This window comes from Macaca fascicularis, chromosome X (assembly GCF_037993035.2).
Source record: "Macaca fascicularis isolate 582-1 chromosome X, T2T-MFA8v1.1".
NCBI classification, from domain to species: domain Eukaryota; kingdom Metazoa; phylum Chordata; class Mammalia; order Primates; family Cercopithecidae; genus Macaca; species Macaca fascicularis.
This window is the reverse complement of record NC_088395.1, coordinates 38,102,032-38,124,276: the sequence shown is the minus strand read 5'-3', so window position 1 is coordinate 38,124,276 and position 22,245 is coordinate 38,102,032. Positions and strand designations below refer to the sequence as shown.

At 41.8% G+C, this 22,245-nt stretch overlaps 1 protein-coding gene across 2 annotated transcripts in view; it reads left to right on the top strand.

Moving 5' to 3' along the window:
• SRPX (sushi repeat containing protein X-linked) overlaps positions 1-22,036 on the top strand; it is a 74,379-nt gene extending 52,343 nt beyond the window's left edge. For both annotated transcript variants that reach the window (XM_005593291.5, XM_005593290.5), the window contains 6 exons: positions 4,560-4,686; positions 10,479-10,600; positions 11,338-11,517; positions 14,599-14,732; positions 17,112-17,233; positions 21,469-22,036. In XM_005593291.5, coding sequence (XP_005593348.1) covers positions 4,560-4,686; positions 10,479-10,600; positions 11,338-11,517; positions 14,599-14,732; positions 17,112-17,233; positions 21,469-21,652 — 869 coding nt within the window. In that variant the 3' untranslated portion in view covers positions 21,653-22,036. The remainder of the gene's footprint in view (positions 1-4,559; positions 4,687-10,478; positions 10,601-11,337; positions 11,518-14,598; positions 14,733-17,111; positions 17,234-21,468) is intronic.
• Positions 22,037-22,245: the final 209 nt, after the last annotated feature.

The window sequence follows — 22,245 nt, the reverse complement described above, 5'->3', positions numbered from 1 at the left end:
CAGAGTAGAATAGGTGGAGATTTATTAACACAAATGAAATTCTGGAATAAAAAATTTCGGAGATGTAATATATGGAAATTGATGGCATACATTTCTCGTGTCCCAGCTGTCTCACAGCTGGTTTACCCAATGACCCATAGGAATGGGATCATTGCATTATTGCTGGGCTGCATTGCGTTGTTCAGTTGATGCAAACATCAGTAGGGCTAAGAATAAATGTATCCATGTATTGTTGCAAATGATGTTAAATTGTGCTAAATTCCTCCTGGGTTGACAAGTACACATTCTTTTGCAAACTTTCAGAGGCTAGTTTCAGTGTCAAAGCAACTTGTTGATTGAGATACTGATTCACTTTTTCCCTTACATGATTTGTTAGTACAAACAGAACAGGTCAACTTTTAGTGGCCCTCTCTAATATAAATGTATCACCAATGAATTTTTATTTGGGCTTCTTTCTTGTGAAGATGTTGACTTTTAGAGATGAGGTCTCATTATGTCGCCCAGGCTAGCCTCTTGCTATGTCGTCCAGGCTGGTCTTGAACTCCCGGGCTCAAGTGATCCTCCCACATTGGCCTCCTGAGTAGCTGGAGCTACAGGCATGAGCCACCACACCCGGCTATGATCATGACTTTTAAATGTGGATTTCATTGCCTCCCTTCTTGCCTCTTTTGTCTGTTTTGGAAAGTTCTCTGGATTTTTGTATGGTGCCAAACAGAGGAAACCACTTCCCAGAGCCATCCACAGAGATTACACTCTGGCTGGGGGAAGCAAACAACTGGGTGACTTTTCAATGGCCAGATTTGTTCTGCATTTGGCAGTCACTCGCTTCCTATGCCCCCTTGAAAAGAACTCTTTCTTTCTCTGTCACCAAACTCAAACTATTTTATATTTGCATCAGTGATCTGTTGCTGCATAACAGACCACCCAAAACTTAGTGGTTCCAAACAACTATGTTATTGCTCAAAGATTCTGTGGGTTGGAATGTTGGGCAGAGCTTTGTGGGGACAGCTTATCTCTGCTGTGTGTGCTAATGGCTGAGGTGACCAAGTGGAGCTGGAGGATTCAAGATGGCTTCACTCACAGGTCCGGTACCTCAGTTGGGAAAAGTTGTACTGACTGGGGTCTGGCTGACTCTCTCTCTCTCATTTATAATTTCTCATCCTGACTACATGGCCTCTCCAGTCAATTGGACTTCTTTAGATGGCAGCTGACTTTTAACATAGTGAAAGCAGGAGGCACCAGATTCTTGGAGGGCCTGGGTCTGGAACTGGCACAGGGTCGCTTCCCTTGCATTTTATTGTTATCTGTTGGCCAAGACATTGTCCTTTTCAACCTCTTCCTTCTTTCCACTACCTACCTGGTTAGATGTGTCAAGGATTTCCAAGTAAATAGTTCAGCTTCAGCTGGGCGCTGGTGGCTCACACCTGTCATCCCAGCACTTTGGGAGGCTAAGGCAGGCAGATTGCTTGAGCCCAGGAGTTCAAGACCAGCCTGGGCAACAAGGCAAAACCCTGTCTCTACAAAAATAAATAAATACATAAATAATAAAAAAATTAGTCAGGCATGGTGGTGCACGCCTGTAATCCCAGCTACTTGGGAGGCTGAAACGGGAGGATCACATGAGTCTGGGAGGTCAAGGCTGCAGTGAGTTGATATTGTACCACTGCACTCCAGCCTGGGTGACAGAGTGAGACCCTGTCTCAAAAAAAAAAGTCCAGCTTCTTAGATAAATAGTAGTTGATACAATGCAATATATTTGTTTCTCATATTTTATATGCGCAGAGAAAACTAGAGCACAGAGAAGGGAGACAGTTTATCAGATATCTCCAATGAATAAGGCAGAGAGCAGAGGCCAGAATTTTCACTGAAGGTTTCAAGATTTTTATAAATTGCAGGCATCTTAATTCAACAGGGAATAGTAATTATGTTTCTATAGTAATTTTGTTCCTTTCATTCATGGAAATGTATAACTTATAAAACGCTATCGGGGCCAAATCTGGGTAATAACAGACTTAGGTCTCTGGGGCATCAGCTGAAGGGCAGACCAGCTGGTCTCACCAGCTGAGAGAGAAGGCAGCTGCTTGAGAATGTGTCAGGATCAAGTCCTGTGGAGGCTCTTCAAGGGTTCATGCGGAAGCTATGACAGGCCATCACAAAACAGTATGTGTGCAAAGGTTGGCGGAAAACACTAGGTCAGCAGCAGGCAGACACACAAAAGGGTTTGGTTTATTAAAATAACTTCAAAATATGTAATGGCATTTAAAAATCCCAGACCACAAAGAAATTCCAAAAGAGAGGAAATGCTTCTTCCCAATCTATAAATGGGGACGCTAATAACACTGCTTAGTCTAATGGATGGTTGTGCAAATTCAGTAAACTAATATAGGGAGGATACTTAGCATGGGGTGGGCATGTAGGAAGGATTCCTCCAACATTAGTTATTATTTGTAATGATTTATTTCTTCTTGTTTCTTCTTTGGAAGAACACTGTTTCTGAAAAGCTTGGCCAGTTCAGCTGATCATGATTAGCTAGAGATAAGCTGGCTTTGGGAAACTCTGAGATTCTTCACCCAGATAACCTATCTTGGAGCCTGTGTGCTTACACTGTTAGTACCTCTAGATACAGAAAACAAACAACAATGTATCACCCGGACATTTAGTTTACCTGACAGAGACTAAGTTGCTTTTCACTCTGACCATGCTTTTTCACTTCAAGAAAACATGGTAACACAATGTAATTTTACAGTGAAATCTATATGCTAATAAATATACTTTCTATAATGTAATTGCCAGCTCTATTTGACCAGCAGGGGGCAGTCATTATATACTTGTCTTTCTGTGAAATGTTCATTTGAATTATGAAAGTTTGTCTTCTCTCACCTATTATAGTAAAAAATTAAATTATTTTTCAAAAAAACTTAGCAACTGAGAATAGACATCTTGAATGCACTTAAGGCAGCTTCCATTTCATCATAGTATTTGTATACCTTTTAATATCCCCAAAATAGGGATGCATTTCACAATTAGGAGTGACTTAGAGTCAACAAAATATGGTGGTTATTCAATTTAGGATTGGTGCATTAAGGCTGTTAAGTTCACACCCCACTGAAGCATGACATAGAATGAAAATGAATTTGGATAGCTGAAGGCAAAATTGTTTAATAAGTTATTCATAACTTCTTACCCTAAATAAAATGAGAAATTATTAGACAAGACACAGGAGAAAGTATATAAAGAATTTTACTTGGTGCATTTAGTCTCTCAAAGACATCTGTCATTCAGAATCAAAAGGACATTTAACTTTCATTAAGGCCGTACTAGCACTTAATACTTATCAGTTGATATGTAAAGTAACGTGAAGCTGAATGTCCTTAATTTGCTATGCTCTCTTTAAATACATTCTCTACCTGTTCAGAAACATTAAGTAGAATTTGCAGAAATTTGAACTTCCTCTTGTGATTTCACTTCAGCTATAAGATGAAATACAACCCAGTGTAGAGCTGACATCTTATTTACTTCGAGCCCTCATTAACCACCCATCCTTGTTATGACTATCGAGGATGTCATACCTATGACCACATAGAGAAACTACTTGAAGAAATTTGGGAGGCTTTTGGAGGTCCAGAGCCACAGTAAAACTGCTGTCCCAGAACACAAAACCATAAGTGTAGTTCAGTAGCAGTTCAAGGGGAGAATGGACCCAGACAGACCATTGCCTATTTTAAGATATTAAGCAATATGTTGATAATAGATAGCAGAAAGAGAGAGAGAACTTGTTCTGGTGGCAAGTGCTCTGACTTAGATTATAATTCACAGTGCCATTATCTACATGTGTGATCTTAAATAAATCACCGAATTTCTTTGAGCCTCAGTTTGCACATCTGTAAAATGAGAAAGTTGGGCGGCTCCTCTATACCTCCGTAGCATTCACTTTTACCTTGCCTGGGGCATTGTCATTTTCTACCTCATGTTATATTTCATGTGGGGTAATGTAATCCCCCCAGTACATGGCAAATTCCCTGAAATGTCAGAAGCACATGATTCTTTTGCCTTTGTGCACCCCCAACCCCAGCAGTTGGAATGAAGCCTTGGATAAGATTGGTACTCATGAAAAATTTGTTGCCTTGAATTGAATCTGACTAGATGATAGCTAGAGTGCCTTTCTCTAATATTCCATGATGCTGTCCTCAAAGCAGGAAGTACTCACTAAAACCAAATGACTTCTAGTTTCAGCTGAGTAACTGCCATGTGGCCATCAGTAGGCAGAGTTTAGAAGCATGGGGAGGAAAGGCTGTAACTAATGAATTACCCACAGGACACCTCGCAAGGCCAGTTGATTGCAGGTTTAGCCCTGCACATGTGAGTATTTAAACAATCTTCAAAACTTAGCAGGAGAGTAAAAGCATTATGAAGGGAGAAAAGGCGAATATATAGGATGAACAAACTCTTTGAAAATGGAGAATACCCAGAGGCTTTGGTATTTTAAACTTTGGGTGTTGAACCCCAGTTTGACTAGATATTTCTTGATGATGATGAGAATATTTTGGTTATATTTTCAGATATGGAACCTCCTAGAATCAAGTGCCCAAGTGTGAAAGAACGCATTGCAGAACCCAACAAACTGACAGTCCGGGTATCCTGGGAGACACCCGAAGGAAGGGACACAGCAGATGGCATTCTTACTGAGTAAGTGAAAGTTGGCAGATAAAATGATGTTGTCTCTTTTATGTGAGATGTTTGCTACCCAGAGTAGGGGAGTGTATATATGCTGGTCTGTTTATGCTTTCAGATGTGGTCCTCATGGTCACTACCTAATATACTATATATGTCACCTATGTATTTGTTGATTACCTGTCTTTATTATAATATGTTCACTGCTATGTCCTTAATGCCCAGAACTGTGTCTAGTACGTAGTTAGCACTCAGTAAATCCTTACTGAAGGAAAAAAGAGAAATAAGGGGTGGTGAATGATGTGATTATTTTATTTATTTATTTATTTATTTATTTATTTATTATTATTATACTTTAAGTTCTAGGGTACATGTGCATAACGTGCAGGTTTGTTACATATGTATACTTGTGCCATGTTGGTGTGCTGCACCCATCAACTCGTCAGCACCCATCAACTCGTCATTTACATCAGGTATAACTCCCAATGCAATCCCTCCCCCCTCCCCACTCCCCATGATAGGCCCCGGTGTGTGATGTTCCCCTTCCCGAGTCCAAGTGATCTCATTGTTCAGTTCCCACCTATGAGTGAGAACATGCGGTGTTTGGTTTTCTGTTCTTGTGATAGTTTGCTAAGAATGATGGTTTCCAGCTGCATCCATGTCCCTACAAAGGACACAAACTCATCCTTTTTTATGGCTGCATAGTATTCCATGGTGTATATGTGCCACATTTTCTTAATCCAATCTGTCACTGATGGACATTTGGGTTGATTCCAAGTCTTTGCTATTGTGAATAGTGCCGCAATAAACATACGTGTGCATGTGTCTTTATAGCAGCATAATTTATAATCCTTTGGGTATATACCCAGTAATGGGATGGCTGGGTCATATGGTACATCTAGTTCTAGATCCTTGAGGAATCGCCATACTGTTTTCCATAATGGTTGAACTAGTTTACAATCCCACCAACAGTGTAAAAGTGTTCCTATTTCTCCACATCCTCTCCAGCACCTGTTGTTTCCTGACTTTTTAATGATCGCCATTCTAACTGGTATGAGATGGTATCTCATTGTGGTTTTGATTTGCATTTCTCTGATGGCCAGTGATGATGAGCATTTTTTCATGTGTCTGTTGGCTGTATGAATGTCTTCTTTTGAGAAATGTCTGTTCATATCCTTTGCCCACTTTTTGATGGGGTTGTTTGTTTTTTTCTTGTAAATTTGTTTGAGTTCTTTGTAGGTTCTGGATATTAGCCCTTTGTCAGATGAGTAGATTGCAAAAATTTTCTCCCATTCTGTAGGTTGCCTGTTCACTCTGATGGTAGTTTCTTTTGCTGTGCAGAAGCTCTTTAGTTTAATGAGATCCCATTTGTCAATTTTGGCTTTTGCTGCCGTTGCTTTTGGTGTTTTAGACATGAAGTCTTTGCCCATGCCTATGTCCTGAATGGTACTACCTAGGTTTTCCTCTAGGATTTTTATGGTATTAGGTCTAACATTTAAGTCTCTAATCCATCTTGAATTAATTTTCGTATAAGGAGTAAGGAAAGGATCCAGTTTCAGCTTTCTACTTATGGCTAGCCAATTTTCCCAGCACCATTTATTAAATAGGGAATCCTTTCCCCATTTCTTGTTTCTCTCAGGTTTGTCAAAGATCAGTTGGCTGTAGATGTGTGGTATTATTTCTGAGGACTCTGTTCTGTTCCATTGGTCTATATCTCTGTTTTGGTACCAGTACCATGCTGTTTTGGTTACTGTAGCCTTGTAGTATAGTTTGAAGTCAGGTAGCGTGATGCCTCCAGCTTCGTTCTTTTGACTTAGGATTGTCTTGGAGATGCGGGCTCTTTTTTGGTTCCATATGAACTTTAAAGCAGTTTTTTCCAATTCTGTGAAGAAAGTCATTGGTAGCTTGATGGGGATGGCATTGAATCTATAAATTACCTTGGGCAGTATGGCCATTTTCACGATATTGATTCTTCCTATCCATGAGCATGGTATGTTCTTCCATTTATTTGTGTCCTCTTTTATTTCACTGAGCAGTGGTTTGTAGTTCTCCTTGAAGATGATGTGATTATTATGCATTGCATGCCTGTATCAGAACATCTTGGCTGGGTGTGGTGGCTCACGCCTGTAATCCCAGCACTTTGTGAGGACGAGGCAGGTGGATCACCTGAGGTCAGGAGTTTGAGACCAGCCTGGCCAACATGGTAAAACCCTGTCTCTACTAAAAATACAAAAATTAGGCAGGTGTGGTGGCACACACCTGTAATCCCAGCTACTCGGGAGGCTGAGGCAGGAGAAACGCTTGAACCCGTGAAGCTGAGGTTACAGTGAGTCAAGATTGTGCCACTGTGCTCCAGTCTGGGTGACAGAGTGAGATGCCATCTCAAAAAAATTTTAAAAAATCTCATGTACCCCATAAATATATACCTACTACATACTCACAAAAATTAAAAATAAAATAAATTTAAAAGAAGGGGTGGTGAGAAGGGAAGGAGGAGCAGAAGGGGAAAGAGGAAGCCAGTTGGTTAATTTAGGGATAGAGTAACCCGCATTGCCTGCCCAGCCAGACCCTACTCATGCCCCCAGGCCATTACCTGCACTGGGAAGCCGTCTGTGTCTCCCAGGTGGTGCCAGAGGCTGTCGCTCTTGTGCTCTGTGAGTACAGTTTAGTGCAGAACTTTTTCACCCCTTGTTTTTTGGCTGTATTTATCTCTTTTAAAGCTTTTTAATTTATTTTTAAAACTCCTGACCATATCAGACACTTACAGATGCTTATTTAAAAAAAGGGAAGGTATCGGCCGAGCGCAGTGGCTCACGCCTGTAATCCCAACACTTTGGGAGGCCAAGGCAGGCGAATCACGAGGTCAGGAGATCGAGACCGTCATGGCTAACATGGTGAAACCCTGTCTCTACTAAAAATACAAAAAAATTAGCCGGGCGTGGTGGCGGGTGCCTGTAGTCCCAGCTACTCGGGAGGCTGAGGCAGGAGAATGGCATGAACCCGGGAGGCAGAGGTTGCAGTGAGCTGAGATCGTGCCACTGCACTGCACTCCAGCCTGGGCGACAGAGTGAGACTCCGTCTCAAAAAAAAAAAAAAAAAAAAAAAAGGGATGGTATCTTCTGCTTTCTTCCCCACCTCTACCCCATTCTCCTGGACCAATTTCATTCATAGTTTGACATATATCTGAGTTGCTTTTTGTTGGTATGTTTGTTTTACCAACCACAATGAGAAGCACTGTTAAGAAGCTTTTAAAAATGGGTGGATCCCTTTGTGAGGGTTAGCTATGTGTTGTTCTAATCTAGCATTTGGGCCTGTATCCCTGCAACTGTTTGGTTGGCCTTCATATTCCCTGGAGACCACTACTTCACGTTAGCATGTTCATATCTGTGCCTTAAAGTTTACGGGCATATTAGAGCTTCCCACTGAGTTTTCATCTGTCGATAAAAGGATACCTCTAATTTATCTCCTGGTGATCCATAAAGCAAGAAAAGACTTTCTAGAATCCTATCAACCCAGGCTGTGCATGACAAAACATTTTTACATGATGATTAGGCAATAACAGTACATTTTCTAGTGAGAGGAGGCAGGACATTTTGTTCCTACATTCCAATAATCTTCCCCCAGTGCCTCATCTAGCTTAAGTAATACTACTAGTTATGCTCTCCCATTGTAACTTCTCAAAGATAAAGTTTGACCATTAAAAAAGTATTTGCTATCACATACACATCCCACGAATCCCTTTGGAGAAAATGTAGGCAATCAGAATTGAAAAGTAAGTTGACATAATCAAGGATTGGGTTTTATTTACCTTTGACTCTTCAGGGTCTAGCACAATGCCTGGCCCAGCCCCTACCACATAGTAGGTTTTTAGATTTTTGCAACTCTGACTGCTGTTGAAATCCTGTGTAATAAACACAAAACATCAAGCCATCAGATGACTCTGTTTGTCTACAAGCTTTGTGAGAATATTCACCTTGTTGTTTTTGTGGGTAACTTGTGTAATATGGTTAGGAGTGTTACATTTTATTTGATTTTTTAAATTTTTTGAGACAGAGTCTCACTCACTCTGTCGCCCAGGCTGGAGTGCAGTGGCAAGATCTTGGCTGACAGCAACCTCCACCCCCCAGGTTCAAGCGATTCTCCTGCCTCAGCCTCCTGAGTAGCTGGGATTACAGGTGTGTACCACCACACCCTGCTAATTTTTGTATTTTTAGTAGAGACGGGTTTTTGCCATGTTGGCCAGGCTGGTCTTGCACACCTGACCTCAGGTGATCTGCGCGCCTCGGCCTCCCAAAGTGCTGGGATTACATTTATGAGCCACCGCACCTGGCACGATTGTTACATTTTAAAACAGCATCTCAGTACCCTCCTGTCCCTTTGTTCAAAGCAGGTGTCTGCTTCCAGGGTTCTACAGCCCAGAGGCCAGAAAGGTTTAGAGCAGGATGTGATGGGAATGCACTCCAACAGGATGAGGAGTTCAGAGAAGGCTGTCTTGTTCCCTTTACCGCTCTCACTTGGGCTCCTTGCTGCCCTGGCATTTCTCCTATGACCCCTTCCGCCATTTCCTATCCAAGCTACTGCTCTATAGCTCCCTTGTGAGGGAGAAGGTTCTAGTGTCAAGCTCTGAGATAAGTGCTTCTTGTGAGTCCCCTTATTTACTCCTTCTGTTATTTGCATGCCACAGGCGAAACAAAGTCTCAGAGAGGCTACATCTACTTATATTTGAAGTATCACTCCTCTCAGGTTTATCTGAATTTAAGTTGTACTTTCTAAAGACCTTAAAGCATCTAAAGCCAACAGCAGCATGTCTCAAAATAGTGGGATTTCTGACATTTTCCCACGACCCCTCTCTCATACCTGGTAAACAGCCACCTCACCCACCTACATGTAAGGCTTTCCTCAATGGTGACAATGATAATACCACATGTTCATTATTAGCACATATTCTCATCATTCCCTGAACTGTAGGGAGATGGGGAATTTATATGTATATTGAAAAACAGAACATGGATTTTGATCATGCTATACTGATTGGTGTTGTCATTAGGCAGCCAAGAAAAAAGATGAAGTCACCCTAGCTGTGTGACCTTGGGCAAGTTATTTAGCCTTTTTATGCCTTAGTTTCCTCATCTGTGAAATAGAGATAATACTACCTACCTAATAGGGTTGTTGGATTAAATGAGGAGGATTACATAAATATATGCAAAATGCCTAGAACCATGCCTAACATGTAAGATTTATGTAAGTGCAAAGAACACTTTTAGTCATTATTATTGTTATCAGGATAACCAAGGAATCACAGAGAACTTGCCTTTAGGTCCCCACAGTCCCAGATAGAAAGAACAGAGAAAGTTCTAGTACACCCTGCAGGCCCAAATTGCCAGTGACTGCTTGGACTATATTCTCTAATGATTTTCCTCACAGAAAATTCCCTTGTCTTCCCAACAGTGAGGCAATTCAGGTCCCACCTGGAACAAGAGTGAGATTGAAGGAAGAGACTTGGGCCCTATATTTTTCATCCTCCCTCCCCTCTCTACCCACTTCCCCACCATTCTACCTACAGCCGGAAAAAAGTCTAAGCTTCCCAGTAGTTTGGGTCTTCCATTTTCTGGTCACAAACTGCTCTTCTAAAACAGACTAAAGCTTAGGAGATTCTATTCTTTGAGAAATTTTTGTTCTACTCAAACTAGTCTAATTGTTGCCCCTCAGTCTCTCCATGTCCTGTAAAGAGTGGGGGGTCGTCACTTGCTTGTCAGATCCATAATGTCATCTTTCCTGTTTCTGATTTTTTTTTTTTTCTCTCTAAGTGTCATTCTGAAAGGCCTCCCCCCAGGCTCCAACTTTCCAGAAGGAGACCACAAGATCCAGTACACAGTCTATGACAGAGCTGAGAATAAGGGCACTTGCAAATTTCGAGTTAAAGTAAGAGGTAAGAATACTGCTTTTTGTCCCCCCCACCCTCCCTTTAGAAGAGCAAAGGGAAGCAGGTCCTCAAGCCAGAACTCTCTCAAGTGCCTACTGTGGTGGGTGACTTGCCAGCTTTAGATTAGCCTCTAATGAGGCTTGGGGAAGTGCCCTATCTTAATGCCTGAATTTCATGATATACATGATATATATATGGATGGGCGTCAGTGTTGCCAGATTATTTAACAAGGACTAGTCTTATAGGAGCCCATAGCTGACTGTCCCGGAAGAATGTTATTCAATAATTTTTCCATCCCTGAGCTTAGGTGACCAGCTGAAGCCTGTGAGTCCATCTACAACTAGGGTGAATAGGATCCCCCTAATTTGGGCCACCAGGAGAACATGTTCTTAGTGTTCTGGAACCATTGGTATGAAAGAAAATGTTTTTAACGATTATTTTATGCCTGATGGTTTGGGCAACTAATTGCTAACCATCTTTACTCCTTACTCTTCTGGACTTCACTTCCTCATCTACAACACTAGGAGCTAAACCAGTTGATATCAGTGGTCTCATTGGTATGGATGGGTGACCATTGCAAGGCTCACCCACTGACCAAATAGTCATCCCTCCTCCCTCACTCATTTCACAGGCTGATGTAGAAGCCTGATTGCAAAGCTGATGCCCCTGCATCCTCACCTTTTCTGCTTGCTCTGTGGATGGGAGCTCAGCACTGAGACCCCTCTGGACTTGTGTCCCTACAGTCAAACGCTGTGGCAAACTCAATGCCCCAGAGAATGGTTACATGAAGTGCTCCAGCGATGGGGATAATTATGGAGCCACCTGTGAGTTCTCCTGCATCGGCGGCTATGAGCTCCAGGGTAGCCCTGCCCGAGTATGTCAATCCAACCTGGCTTGGTCTGGCACGGAGCCCACCTGTGCAGGTATGTACGCAGCCCCTCCAGCCTGCAGCAGAACCTGTAAACCCCTTGGTTCTTGATTCCAGTGCAAGAGAGGTTTCCCTTCATAGACTCTGAGAAGTTCCTGGCCATCCCTCTTTATCTGAGTGGATGAACATAGTCCCTAGATCCCTGCCGCAGCTCATCTCATCTGTTATCCGTCTTGCTTCTGCCTATCCTCTAATTTCCCTTTCATGAGCTCTAAGGAAGAAGCTCAAGGTAGGAACCTAGGGCCAGCCTTTGGTGACATTATGAATCAGCAAAATTTGCTGTAGTTTTCTTTGTTCTAGAAATGTAAGGATCTTGTTTATAAAGCCAGTACACTGTCATATAGAGACAATATCATACCTGCTTTGCATCACTGGCATGAAAGTCACATACACTTTGGGCATTTGGAATCTTTCCTCCTATGTAAAATGAAGAAAATAATACCTCATCTACCTCTTGAGTTGTTGTAAGGATTAAATTAGGTCATCTGTGGAACAGTGGAATAGAGCAGTGCCTGGTACACGTAAAGCCTTATGCCAGCTCTTATTCCTGATGAACAAAAATTGGGCTGGGTAACGAGTCTGAAACTCAGGCTAGCCAGAAAATTATGGACGTATCTCTTGTTTATAGACTTCTCTTTTTCTCATTTCCTGGTACCCTTTCATCTTTATCCCTTTCTTTTAATTGAAGCCCCCATTTAGAGTTAAGTGACAGAGAGACATATATACCATCAGCTAAATGCCTGAGATTCTTCAATTTCATGTGTTAAAGTAGAAAGAACACACCTATTATAGACTCCCTACCTAAGGACTTCACGCCCACCATGTTGGCATTAAGGCCTGGGGTGTGGTGTCTAACAGGCTGCTAGACCTATGTGGTCCAACATGGTAGCCACTAGCTATATGTGGCTACTAAGCACTTGAAATGAGGCTATTCTGAATTGAGATATGCTATAAGTGTAAAACATATACCAATTTCAAAATCTTAGTGTGAAAAAGAATATAAAGTATCTTACTTTTTTATATTGATTACATGTTGAAATGAAATATTTTGGATATATTGGGTTAAATAAAACATAAAATCATTTCTACCTATCTCTTTATACTTTTTCTTTTTGTTTGTTTGTTTGAGCTGGAGTCTCACTCTGTCGCCCAGGCTAGAGTGCAGTGGCGTGATCTTGGCTCACTGCAACCTCCGCCTCCTGGGTTCAAGTGATTCTCCTGCCCCAGCCTCCTGAGTAGCTGGGACTACAGGTGCGTGCCACCACGTCTGGCTAATTTTTTGTATTTTTAGTAAAGGTGGGGTTTCACCGTGTTAGCCAGGATGTTCTCGATCTCCTGACCTCATGATCTGCCCGCCTCGGCCTCCCAAAGTGCTGAGATTACGGGTGTGAGCCACTACGCCCAGTCTCTTTACACTTTTTTAATGAGGCAACTAGAAAATTTAAGATTAAACATAGTGGCTTACATTGTATTTTTCTTGACCAGAGCTATCCTAGACTCTGAGCCCCTGGGGCAGGGAAGAGGGCAAGAAAGAGGGCAGGAACTGGGTATCACTCAGTGTGACATCCTAGTACCTAGCGTAGAGCGTGGCACATGGCAGGCACTCAGTATATAATGGCTGAATGAATTAATGTGTGAATGAACAGATACTTCAATACAAACCTAAAATGTGAATTATGAAAACCAAGATTATAAATCATACATGGCATCTACTAGTTTTTCTCATATTATTTCTTCTTTGGAGCTAAGCCTTTTGTTTGCCTATCTATATAACATCCTTCATTGACCTTGAACAGCTGGAATTAGTTGTCATGTATTTGCTTAAAGGGAAGACCTATTATAAAACTGCCTTGTCCCATGTCCTCTATGCCTGTGTTGCTTGCTCTGTGGCCTTTGTGTCCCACATTGCTTTGTCCCTTCTGCACCAAGGAGGCAGACTTCAGAGATTCTGAGCCATTCCAAAGCCAGCCTGGCCATTGCCCATTCTCTTACCCTTCTGCCTCTCTGCACCCCTTTCCCTAGCAGATACTATGGTGCTTGGCCCATATGCCTTTCACATTCGCATCTATGTTCAAAAGGCTACTTACTGCAATTAACTGGGTCTCTCTGTCTGAGAGCGTTTTTTCCCTGGCTATGAAAGCACTGTCAGCCCATGCACAGAGCCAGCCTGAAGTGATGGAGAGCTAGTGCCCCAGAAGCAGCCCTCAACAATGATGGAGCAATTGTATAAATACTCCAGTTCCCTCCAGTGGGTTAATTCTGGAGGTATGTTGTATATCATCTCCTAGAGTTCCCCAGTGGGAGTGAGTTCCAAATGCCCACAGGAACAACTTGCTTGATAACCAACTGGTATTGTTTTCTTTCCCTCACTGTCTCACTTCCTGACATAGGCAGAATAATGGTCCACCAAAGATGTCCACATCCTAATCCCCAGAACCTGAGAATATGTTACCTTACATGAAAAAAGGGACTTTACAGATGTAATTAAGTTAAGGATTTTGAGATGGGAAGAGTATCTTGGAATACCCAGTGGGCCCAATATAATCACAAGCCTTCTTATATAAAGGAGGCAGAACTGTGTCAGAGTCATAGAAAGAGATGATGGAAGGAGAGATCAGAGAGAAGAGAGATTTGAAGATACTACACTGCTATCTTTGAAGATGGAGGAAGGGACTACTAGCCAAGGAATGAAGGTGGCCTCTCGATGCTGAAAAAGACAAGGAATCAGATTCTCCCCTAGAACCTCCACGGGAACATAGCCCTGCCAACACCTTGATTTTAGCTCCATGAGGCCAGGATCTTTTCGATCCTGACCTGCAGTATCTAAAATAATAAGTTTGTATTATGTTAAGTCACTAGGTTTATGGTGATTTGTTACAGCAGCAAGAGGAAATGAATATACTTCCTCACTCCTCCACAAGTGCTTCTTGGGACCGCCTCCCAAATAAACTACTTACACTTGAATCCTTATCTCAGGGTTTAATTCTTACACAAATGGTCCTGTGTGTCATCACAGGCTCTGTTGAGCCAGAACAAGCAGAAGGTTTCTGACCCATGTGGCCATTTCTGATTACAGCCATGAACGTCAATGTGGGCGTCAGAACGGCAGCTGCACTTCTGGATCAGTTTTATGAGAAAAGGAGACTTCTCATTGTGTCCACACCCACAGCCCGAAACCTCCTTTACCGGCTCCAGCTAGGAATGCTGCAGGTGAGTCCTCCAGGCAGGGCCGAGGTGGCAGGGAGACCTTTAACAGGAAGGGCCCAGCCATTTCACTAAAAGCAAAGGCCAAATTCAGTGCCTAATCCACTTACAGTGAGTTTCAGGAACTGGCACTTTAGAGCTACCACCATTCATTCCTGGTTCTGGGCCATAACCTGATTAGCATTGACTCCTTAGAGTTAACCCAATCATTTTCCAACTAATGAGGTTGCCTGTCTTCACCAATAAGTCTAATTGACATACTGTCCAGGCCTAGCCACAGAACAGTTGTCTTTGCTGAACCTGTCCAGGATATGCCTGGCTGAAAGCAATCAATTAGCTGCCTGCCCAAAAGGCTGGCCCAAGAGATGAAAGGAATCCAGGAGCCCTCGGTCCCCACATTTTTCCCAGGGAATTTCTTTGACTCTCAGAGGGTGACAGCCATTTTTTTTAGCACAGTGGTTCTCAACGTGTGATCCATGGACTGGACCAGCAGCATCAGCATCACCTGGGAGCTTGATAGACATGCCAATTCTCAGGGCCCCTCCCAGACCTACTGTGTCAGAATCTACACTTTTAACAAAATCTCCAGGTGATTCCTAAGCACTCTCAAGTTTGACGGGCACTTTTCTGGGAAATATGTCCTTCTCAACTATGTAAATTTTGTAGCTACTAAATGAGCAACCAGCATCTTGGGTGTGTGGGGAAGGATGACTAGAAACTATAAGGATCAAACTAGAAGTTGCTTGCTTTTGTCCTGAAGCTGGTTTGCAAAAGAGTGGCCAACTTCACTGAATACTAAAGAGGCAGGATGTATGCTGTACCATGGATACAGTGCTGCACATTTTTTTTGAGAATATTTTATTCATTTGTTACAGTGGATAGAACTAAGTGCTTAAAACAGTCTTGATTTAATCAAGGGCTACAATTTACTTCTCATGTCAGCATTAATAAAATGTATAATAATAAGTCTCTTTTCACTCTTCCCACGTACTTGAAGAATTGCCTATGAACTCTGAAGAGCCATATAAAATTTTTGTGAGCTCCCTTAATAGTAACCAAATTCACTGCATCTTTACCCCCGGTCCCCACTAGCTTACCTCCCCTTGTATCTCCTTGTCCAAGCCAGGGGCCTGCTCTTCAGAAAAGACAAGCTTATACTTCTCTCTTTTGTGGGAAATTGGCATTGCAGGCTATATTCCACCATCATGCATTTCCTCATCTGTTCTTATTCCATAGGAAAATGAATTAAGCCAAACAACTTGCTTTTCCTCTGTGTCAGCAAACTATGGTGACCCATGGCTAGTTTCGGTAAATTAACTTTTATTGGACACAGTCACACTAATTCATTTGTGCATGATCTACAACTGCTTTTGCACTACAATGATGGAGTGAAGTGATTAGGACAGAGGCCATCCAACCTTGCCAAGCCTGAAATACTCTCTGGCCCTTTACAGAGAAAGATTGCCATCCTTGCTCTAGTCTGTCCCATCCCTTCAGACACTTGCTAACTTAACAACTGGTTGGATAAGATATTTAATATCAAGATGTTTTGGTGTGACCTCCTCTTCCAAATATACTTACGTTTGCATTTTAACCAGAGCCTTCAAAGAAAGGTTTGGTTGACATAGGCATTTCAGTGAGAGTAATACAAAAGCCTATTTGTAACTTTTTGAACTTCTCAACCAGTTCTGTAACTTCATGTAGGGACGTTTCAGTGGAATTTTGGTAAAACATATTTGATGTTTTCATCTTTCAAGACTTCAAAATTTCTTTTCCCATGTAGCCAAATTCATCATATTTGTCTTACATTACTTTTTCTTAATTTTTTATTTTTATTGCCATTGCCATTCCTGATGAGCCCTGCTGACACGTGGTTGACTGGGCCACATTCCCAAGGTTCTTGGCAAGAGCCAGCTTAGAGGCTTGGAACCTTTTATCCTCTTTTCCCCTGGGATTGGGTGTGGAGGGCATAGGGCAGGGGAGTGTGGAGAGTGGAAACAGAGCAGAGAAGTGGACTCTGGAAATAGAGTAGTCTTCTGTCCTTGCAAAGAAAAAGTTAGAATCCTCTGGGGTGGTCTTGGACACTTTTTAGGAAATTTGACTCACTCAAGGTCTCACCCTGTCTGGAAATACATAGACTGCCCTTTTGCTTAGGTTTTCAAAATCCCACTGTCAAGCCATATCGGAATGATTCCTCTAGGAAAGGTATTTAGGTTTTATAGCCACGAGCTTAACCCCAATTTCTCATCTGTTTTCAGTACAGTTCAGAGTGAGCAAATAAAGTTCCAGAGACAGGCCAGTGCTACTTCTGTTGGTTTCTAGTTTGATGAGGATGTCTTTTTTCACCATGCTCATACTTCCCCTGTTGGGTTTTCTTTTTCCCAGCAAGCACAGTGTGGCCTTGATCTTCGACACATCACCGTGGTGGAGCTGGTGGGTGTGTTCCCGACTCTCATTGGCAGGATAGGCGCAAAGATTATGCCTCCAGCCCTAGCGCTGCAGCTCAGGTAGGGGAAATTTCTGTTCTTAAATCTTATCCCCTATGAATGCACTTTTAACTGATTAGGTTCCCTGGTTTCTTTCTATTCAGGATGGAGTTCAGGCAACCTTCAATGTTTAATTGCTTTTATTCTGGGAGTGTTACAACCATGCTAATCAGTATGTTGCTGTTTGTTCAAATAAATTGTGCAATGGGTAATTACCAGTGTTTTCTTTCTTACCCCCTCCAACCAACCGTTTTTGCTTCGCGCACATGTGTGTGTGTGTGAGTGTGTGTGTGTGTGTGAGAGTGTGTGTGTGTGTGTGTGTGTGTGTGTGTGTGTGTGGTTGGTGGAGGAAGGATGGCTAGGAGAGGAGGACCTGAAAAAAAGACTTAAGCAATCCTTGGTCTTATTAGAAAAGTACGCATCCAATTAGTCTTTCCAGGCTTGGTCTCTTTTTTCTCCATTCTTGCAGAACACTTGTTCATACCTCTGTTTTAACAATTATATTTTACTTTCATAACCCTTACAAAGTTGGAACCGTGGATTTTAGTCTCTGAATAATGATGTATTAAAGAAGCAGAATTCAACAACCAAAAGATAGTTTCAGAATAACTCAAATTTCTACTTGCATCTCGTGACCACTGTAAAATGGATAATTAGACTAAAGCAAAACTCCTTAAAATCTTCCTTTCTCACCCAGCCTTTTCAAAACCCATTCAGAAAATTCTGCAACAAGTTTTAAAAAATCATTGACACAGGATATGAGCAAGTAGTACTAAATAAGCAACAGCTTCAAAAAACCTACTTTGAGAATATTCACCATAAATATTTAGATATCAACACAACTCTCTGTCTTAAGTTTTGTACAGTTCAACTTGAAATAAGAGGATTCATGAGTTCTCTTTAGTCGACTGATGAATGGAGAAGGCTGGGTACACTCATGTGCTTTTCTTTTTGTTATATTTTACTGCATTTGCATGTAGCACCTCCCCATACCGACTTTTGACATCAGTAGCAGAACTTTCACATGTTTGCTACTCGGCACCTAGCACAGTACCTGGCACCATGTTGGCGCTAAGTGGAGTAAACGACTCAAAATTTCATTGAAACAGCCTTACTATTTCCAGAGTTGATAACAGCTTTTAAAAGTATATTGTATATTTACAGTTAGTGTACAAATACTTCAAGTTGAACTGTACAAAACTTAAGACAGAGAGTTGTGTTGATATCTAAATATTTATGGTGAATATTTTCAAAGTAGGTTTTATGAAGCTGTTGCTTATTTAGTACTACTTGCTCATATCCTGTGTCAATGATTTTTTAAAACTTGTTGCAGAATTTTCTGAATGGGTTTTGGATTGAATGTGTCTGTATGTGTGTCATCTTCATAAAATCTTGTTGTGCTTTTAAACTGTTGAATCTACTTGAAGAACAGAAAAATGCGATTAAAAAATACTTGCCATTCAGATTGTATATGTTGGGGCTGCCATAGACTTCTATAGGCAGAAGATGATTTTAAATACATTATATGGTGGTTCTCAAACTTTTAGCCTCCATCAGAATCTCCTGGAGGGCGTGTTACAATACGTATTGCTGGAGTCTACACTGTAGGCTGTAAACTGCGTTTCTGATTCAGTTGGTCTCTGGTTATACCCGATAATATGCATCCCTAATGAGCTCCCAAAAGATCACATGGTGAGGACCACTGGCCTAGTTTTTTACCAAAAGCTTTACAGTTTTGAAATAGAACTTTTGCCCAGCAGCCTTCAAGAAAAGGGCCAATCTCTATTTTGCAGCTGGATGGTAGTCCAGGTAAAAGTCATGCAGAAATGATCACTCAGGTGCATTACCTAATGGATTCTGTGTCAGGCCGGCATGCCTGTGTTATCAGACATATCAGTGAGAAACAAAGAGCTTGGCAGAAACTTTTCCCTTTGAATTGGAAAGGTTTTTTTAGACACTTTGGAGTCTACTGCAGAGGAAAAAAGATGATTTAGGCAAAGAATGGGAAGCGAAAGAGGAGAAGGAAAAGCATAATGCCTGCATAATCTAAAAATTCTTTTGTCTGGCTATAAGACTATTTTCAAATAGCACTGAGGCCATGATAAAACCCTTGAAGGGAGTCAACAGAAAGAAGAGACTGGGTCCCTGGGGTTGCAGGGTCACCACCTACCTTCTTTCTTGCCCTCATTTCTTTTTTATCTGGAGGTATGATCTGATTCATGCTTTCCAGAGGAATTTTCCAGCAATCTCAAGGAAGACGGGGACCAAGAAAGCCATAATTTCTATACCCACATTATTCTTTGAGTCTACAGTGTTCCCTGGAAGATTTTCCAGGAAGAACTCCTTCCAATCTGACGACAGACACGTATGTAATTCAGACATACTGTCGGCATAACACCTCATCCCCGATTTTGTGTGGTGTTTGATCATTCATCCCCAAGATTTCTGTGGTCTTTCGGCCCTAGTGGGATGCATTCCTGTGGCTGCTGCTAGCCTGCTGATCCAACCACTCAGCTCTTCCCATGACAGTTTTCCCCCTTTACATTCTGTGTCAATCAAGGCACAAGACTTACACAGGAATGTGTGTGGTAGCAGATGGTGGCACCGTGGTGGTGGTGTGTGTGTGGGGGTTTCCCATCCTAGTCTCACAAGCATTATAAAAAAAATGAATGCTCCAATTTCTTATCGGTCACCCTTTCCCACAGGCTTCAGCCACCATATTCCCTATTCCTCTGTTTCCTGAGAGCTCCCTGTGCCAGAACTCCTCCATGCTCCCAAAAGTAAACTCAATACCCTTCCTCTTAAAGATGCAGAGCATTTTATCTCTTCATTCACACCCTACTTTGCAGCCTACATTCGCGTGTTCGGAACTCATTAATGCACTTTACAGTCATCTACTTCTTAGCTCCCCTCTTAGCACTGCAGGAAACCTGGCAGAGGCACTGTCATGTCCTCTTTTTTTGCATTTCTAGTCACTGGGAGTGAATTTGCGATTTAGCTTCCCACTGGGATAAAATACTAATTATTCCCTTCTTCCTTGAAACTCCCTCTTAAAAGGCAGAAAAATGTAGTTTGTGTTTCATGTAATGATTTTTTAACCTTGATCTGTTTGTATGAGGAAAACATATTTCACTTTAAATCCAGATGACAGTGTATATTCTGCCTCATACACAATCTCAAAATATCTAAACTGAAAAAAAAAAATCTGGAGAAGAGAGTGAGTGGGCTCATTTGTTCATTGGGCTCAGCTTACCTGTTTGTTTGCTTTCTCTAGCTATTCTCATCAAATATGTTTGTGTTGATATGAAAATCATATTTTTTAGTTTAAATTCTAGTGTGGTAGAGCAGAAAGAACACCAGACACTTGAAACCACTTCATATTCTTTTTTGGAATTATTTGGGGTACAAATTATGATTAACCAAGTCAGAATACATGGGGTGTAGACCAAGCTCAATCCCTTATAACTCTGCAGTCCTGAGCTGGCCACTGAATAGGCCAGAACTATCATGCTGGGAAATGATGTCAATCAGCTTTACCTAGCCCAGAGTTTCTCAGCCTTGGCACTATTGCTATATGGGGATAGATAATTCTTTGTTTGGCGGGGAGAGTTGGCTGTGCATTGCAGGATGTTTAGCAGCATTCCTGGCCACTACCCACTAAATGCCAGTCACATCTTCACTCTCCACTGTGACAACCAAAAATATCTCCAGACATGGCCAAATTTCCCCTGGGAGCGGGGAGCAAAATCACCCCTGTTCATAATCACTGACTTAGTCCTAGTGTGTATGTGGTCATGCAACACTAGTCAGCAAATGTGGGTTTGGGGTTGATTCCAAACTTGGGTTGATTCCAATTTAATGAAAAAAAATCTGTTAGCCTTGTATGCACCTTGTACCAAATGTTGGTATATGGCATCATTGTAGGCTGGAAGTCTTCCTGACTATAATCTAAAACTAAAGCAGTGCTTTTCAAACTCTCATGTCCATACCAGTCATCTGGGGATCTTGATAATAATGCAGATACTAATTCAGTAGGTTTGGGGTGGGGCATGGGAGTCTCCATTTCTAGCAAGTTCTCATGTGATGCTGCTGGTCCAAGGGTCACAGTTTGAGTAGACAGGGTCTAAAGGATGATTCAGTCCTTCATGGTATCAAAGCTTTCTCTGCACACGGTCACAGGAGGGCTCTGGTTGACCCACCAGGACCCTTGGGAGTCATGGTTTGACTTAGTCTCCTCTTTTCTTTGTCTGCCACAGGCTGTTGCTGCGAATCCCACTCTACTCCTTCAGTATGGTGCTAGTGGATAAGCATGGCATGGACAAAGAGCGCTATGTCTCCCTGGTGATGCCTGTGGCTCTGTTCAACCTGATTGACACTTTTCCCTTGAGAAAAGAAGAGATGGTCCTACAAGCCGAAATGGGCCAGACCTGTAACACCTGACATGATGGTTCCTCTCTTGGCGGTTCCTCTCTTGGCTGTTCCTCTTCATTGTCTACATAGTGACATGCACATGGGAAAGCCTTAAAAATATCCTTGATGTACAGATTTTTATTTGTAATTTTTAAAGTCTATTTTATTATGAGCTTTCTTTGCACTTAAAAATTAGCATGCTGCTTTTTGTACTTGGAAGTGTTTCAAAAAACTTAAATGACTGTATTTACTCTTTCTAACTTTCTTTACTCCATCATGGCTGGTTGATTTTGTAGAGAAATTAGAACCCATAACCATACACGGGCTATCAACATGTTATTCAATGTGATACCTAACTCTTTTCTGTTTTGTTTTTTAAATAAGACTTTTATTAATAAAATGTTTTGGAGCAAATTTAGTAGAACTCACTTTGTTTATCAAGCACCAGCCATACTTGTTCAGTGTGGTCAGTGGTTTCAGGGTTGTGATCCTTAGTGGTGTTTTAAGAATGGAAAAAATTTAATTAGTCTTTTAAGGAGCTCTGCTGAGCTGGGAGAGAGCTGAGCTGTTGGGTGTTCAAGTAGCCAATTAAAGCCACAAGCTGAAAATGAAAGAGCTAAGCC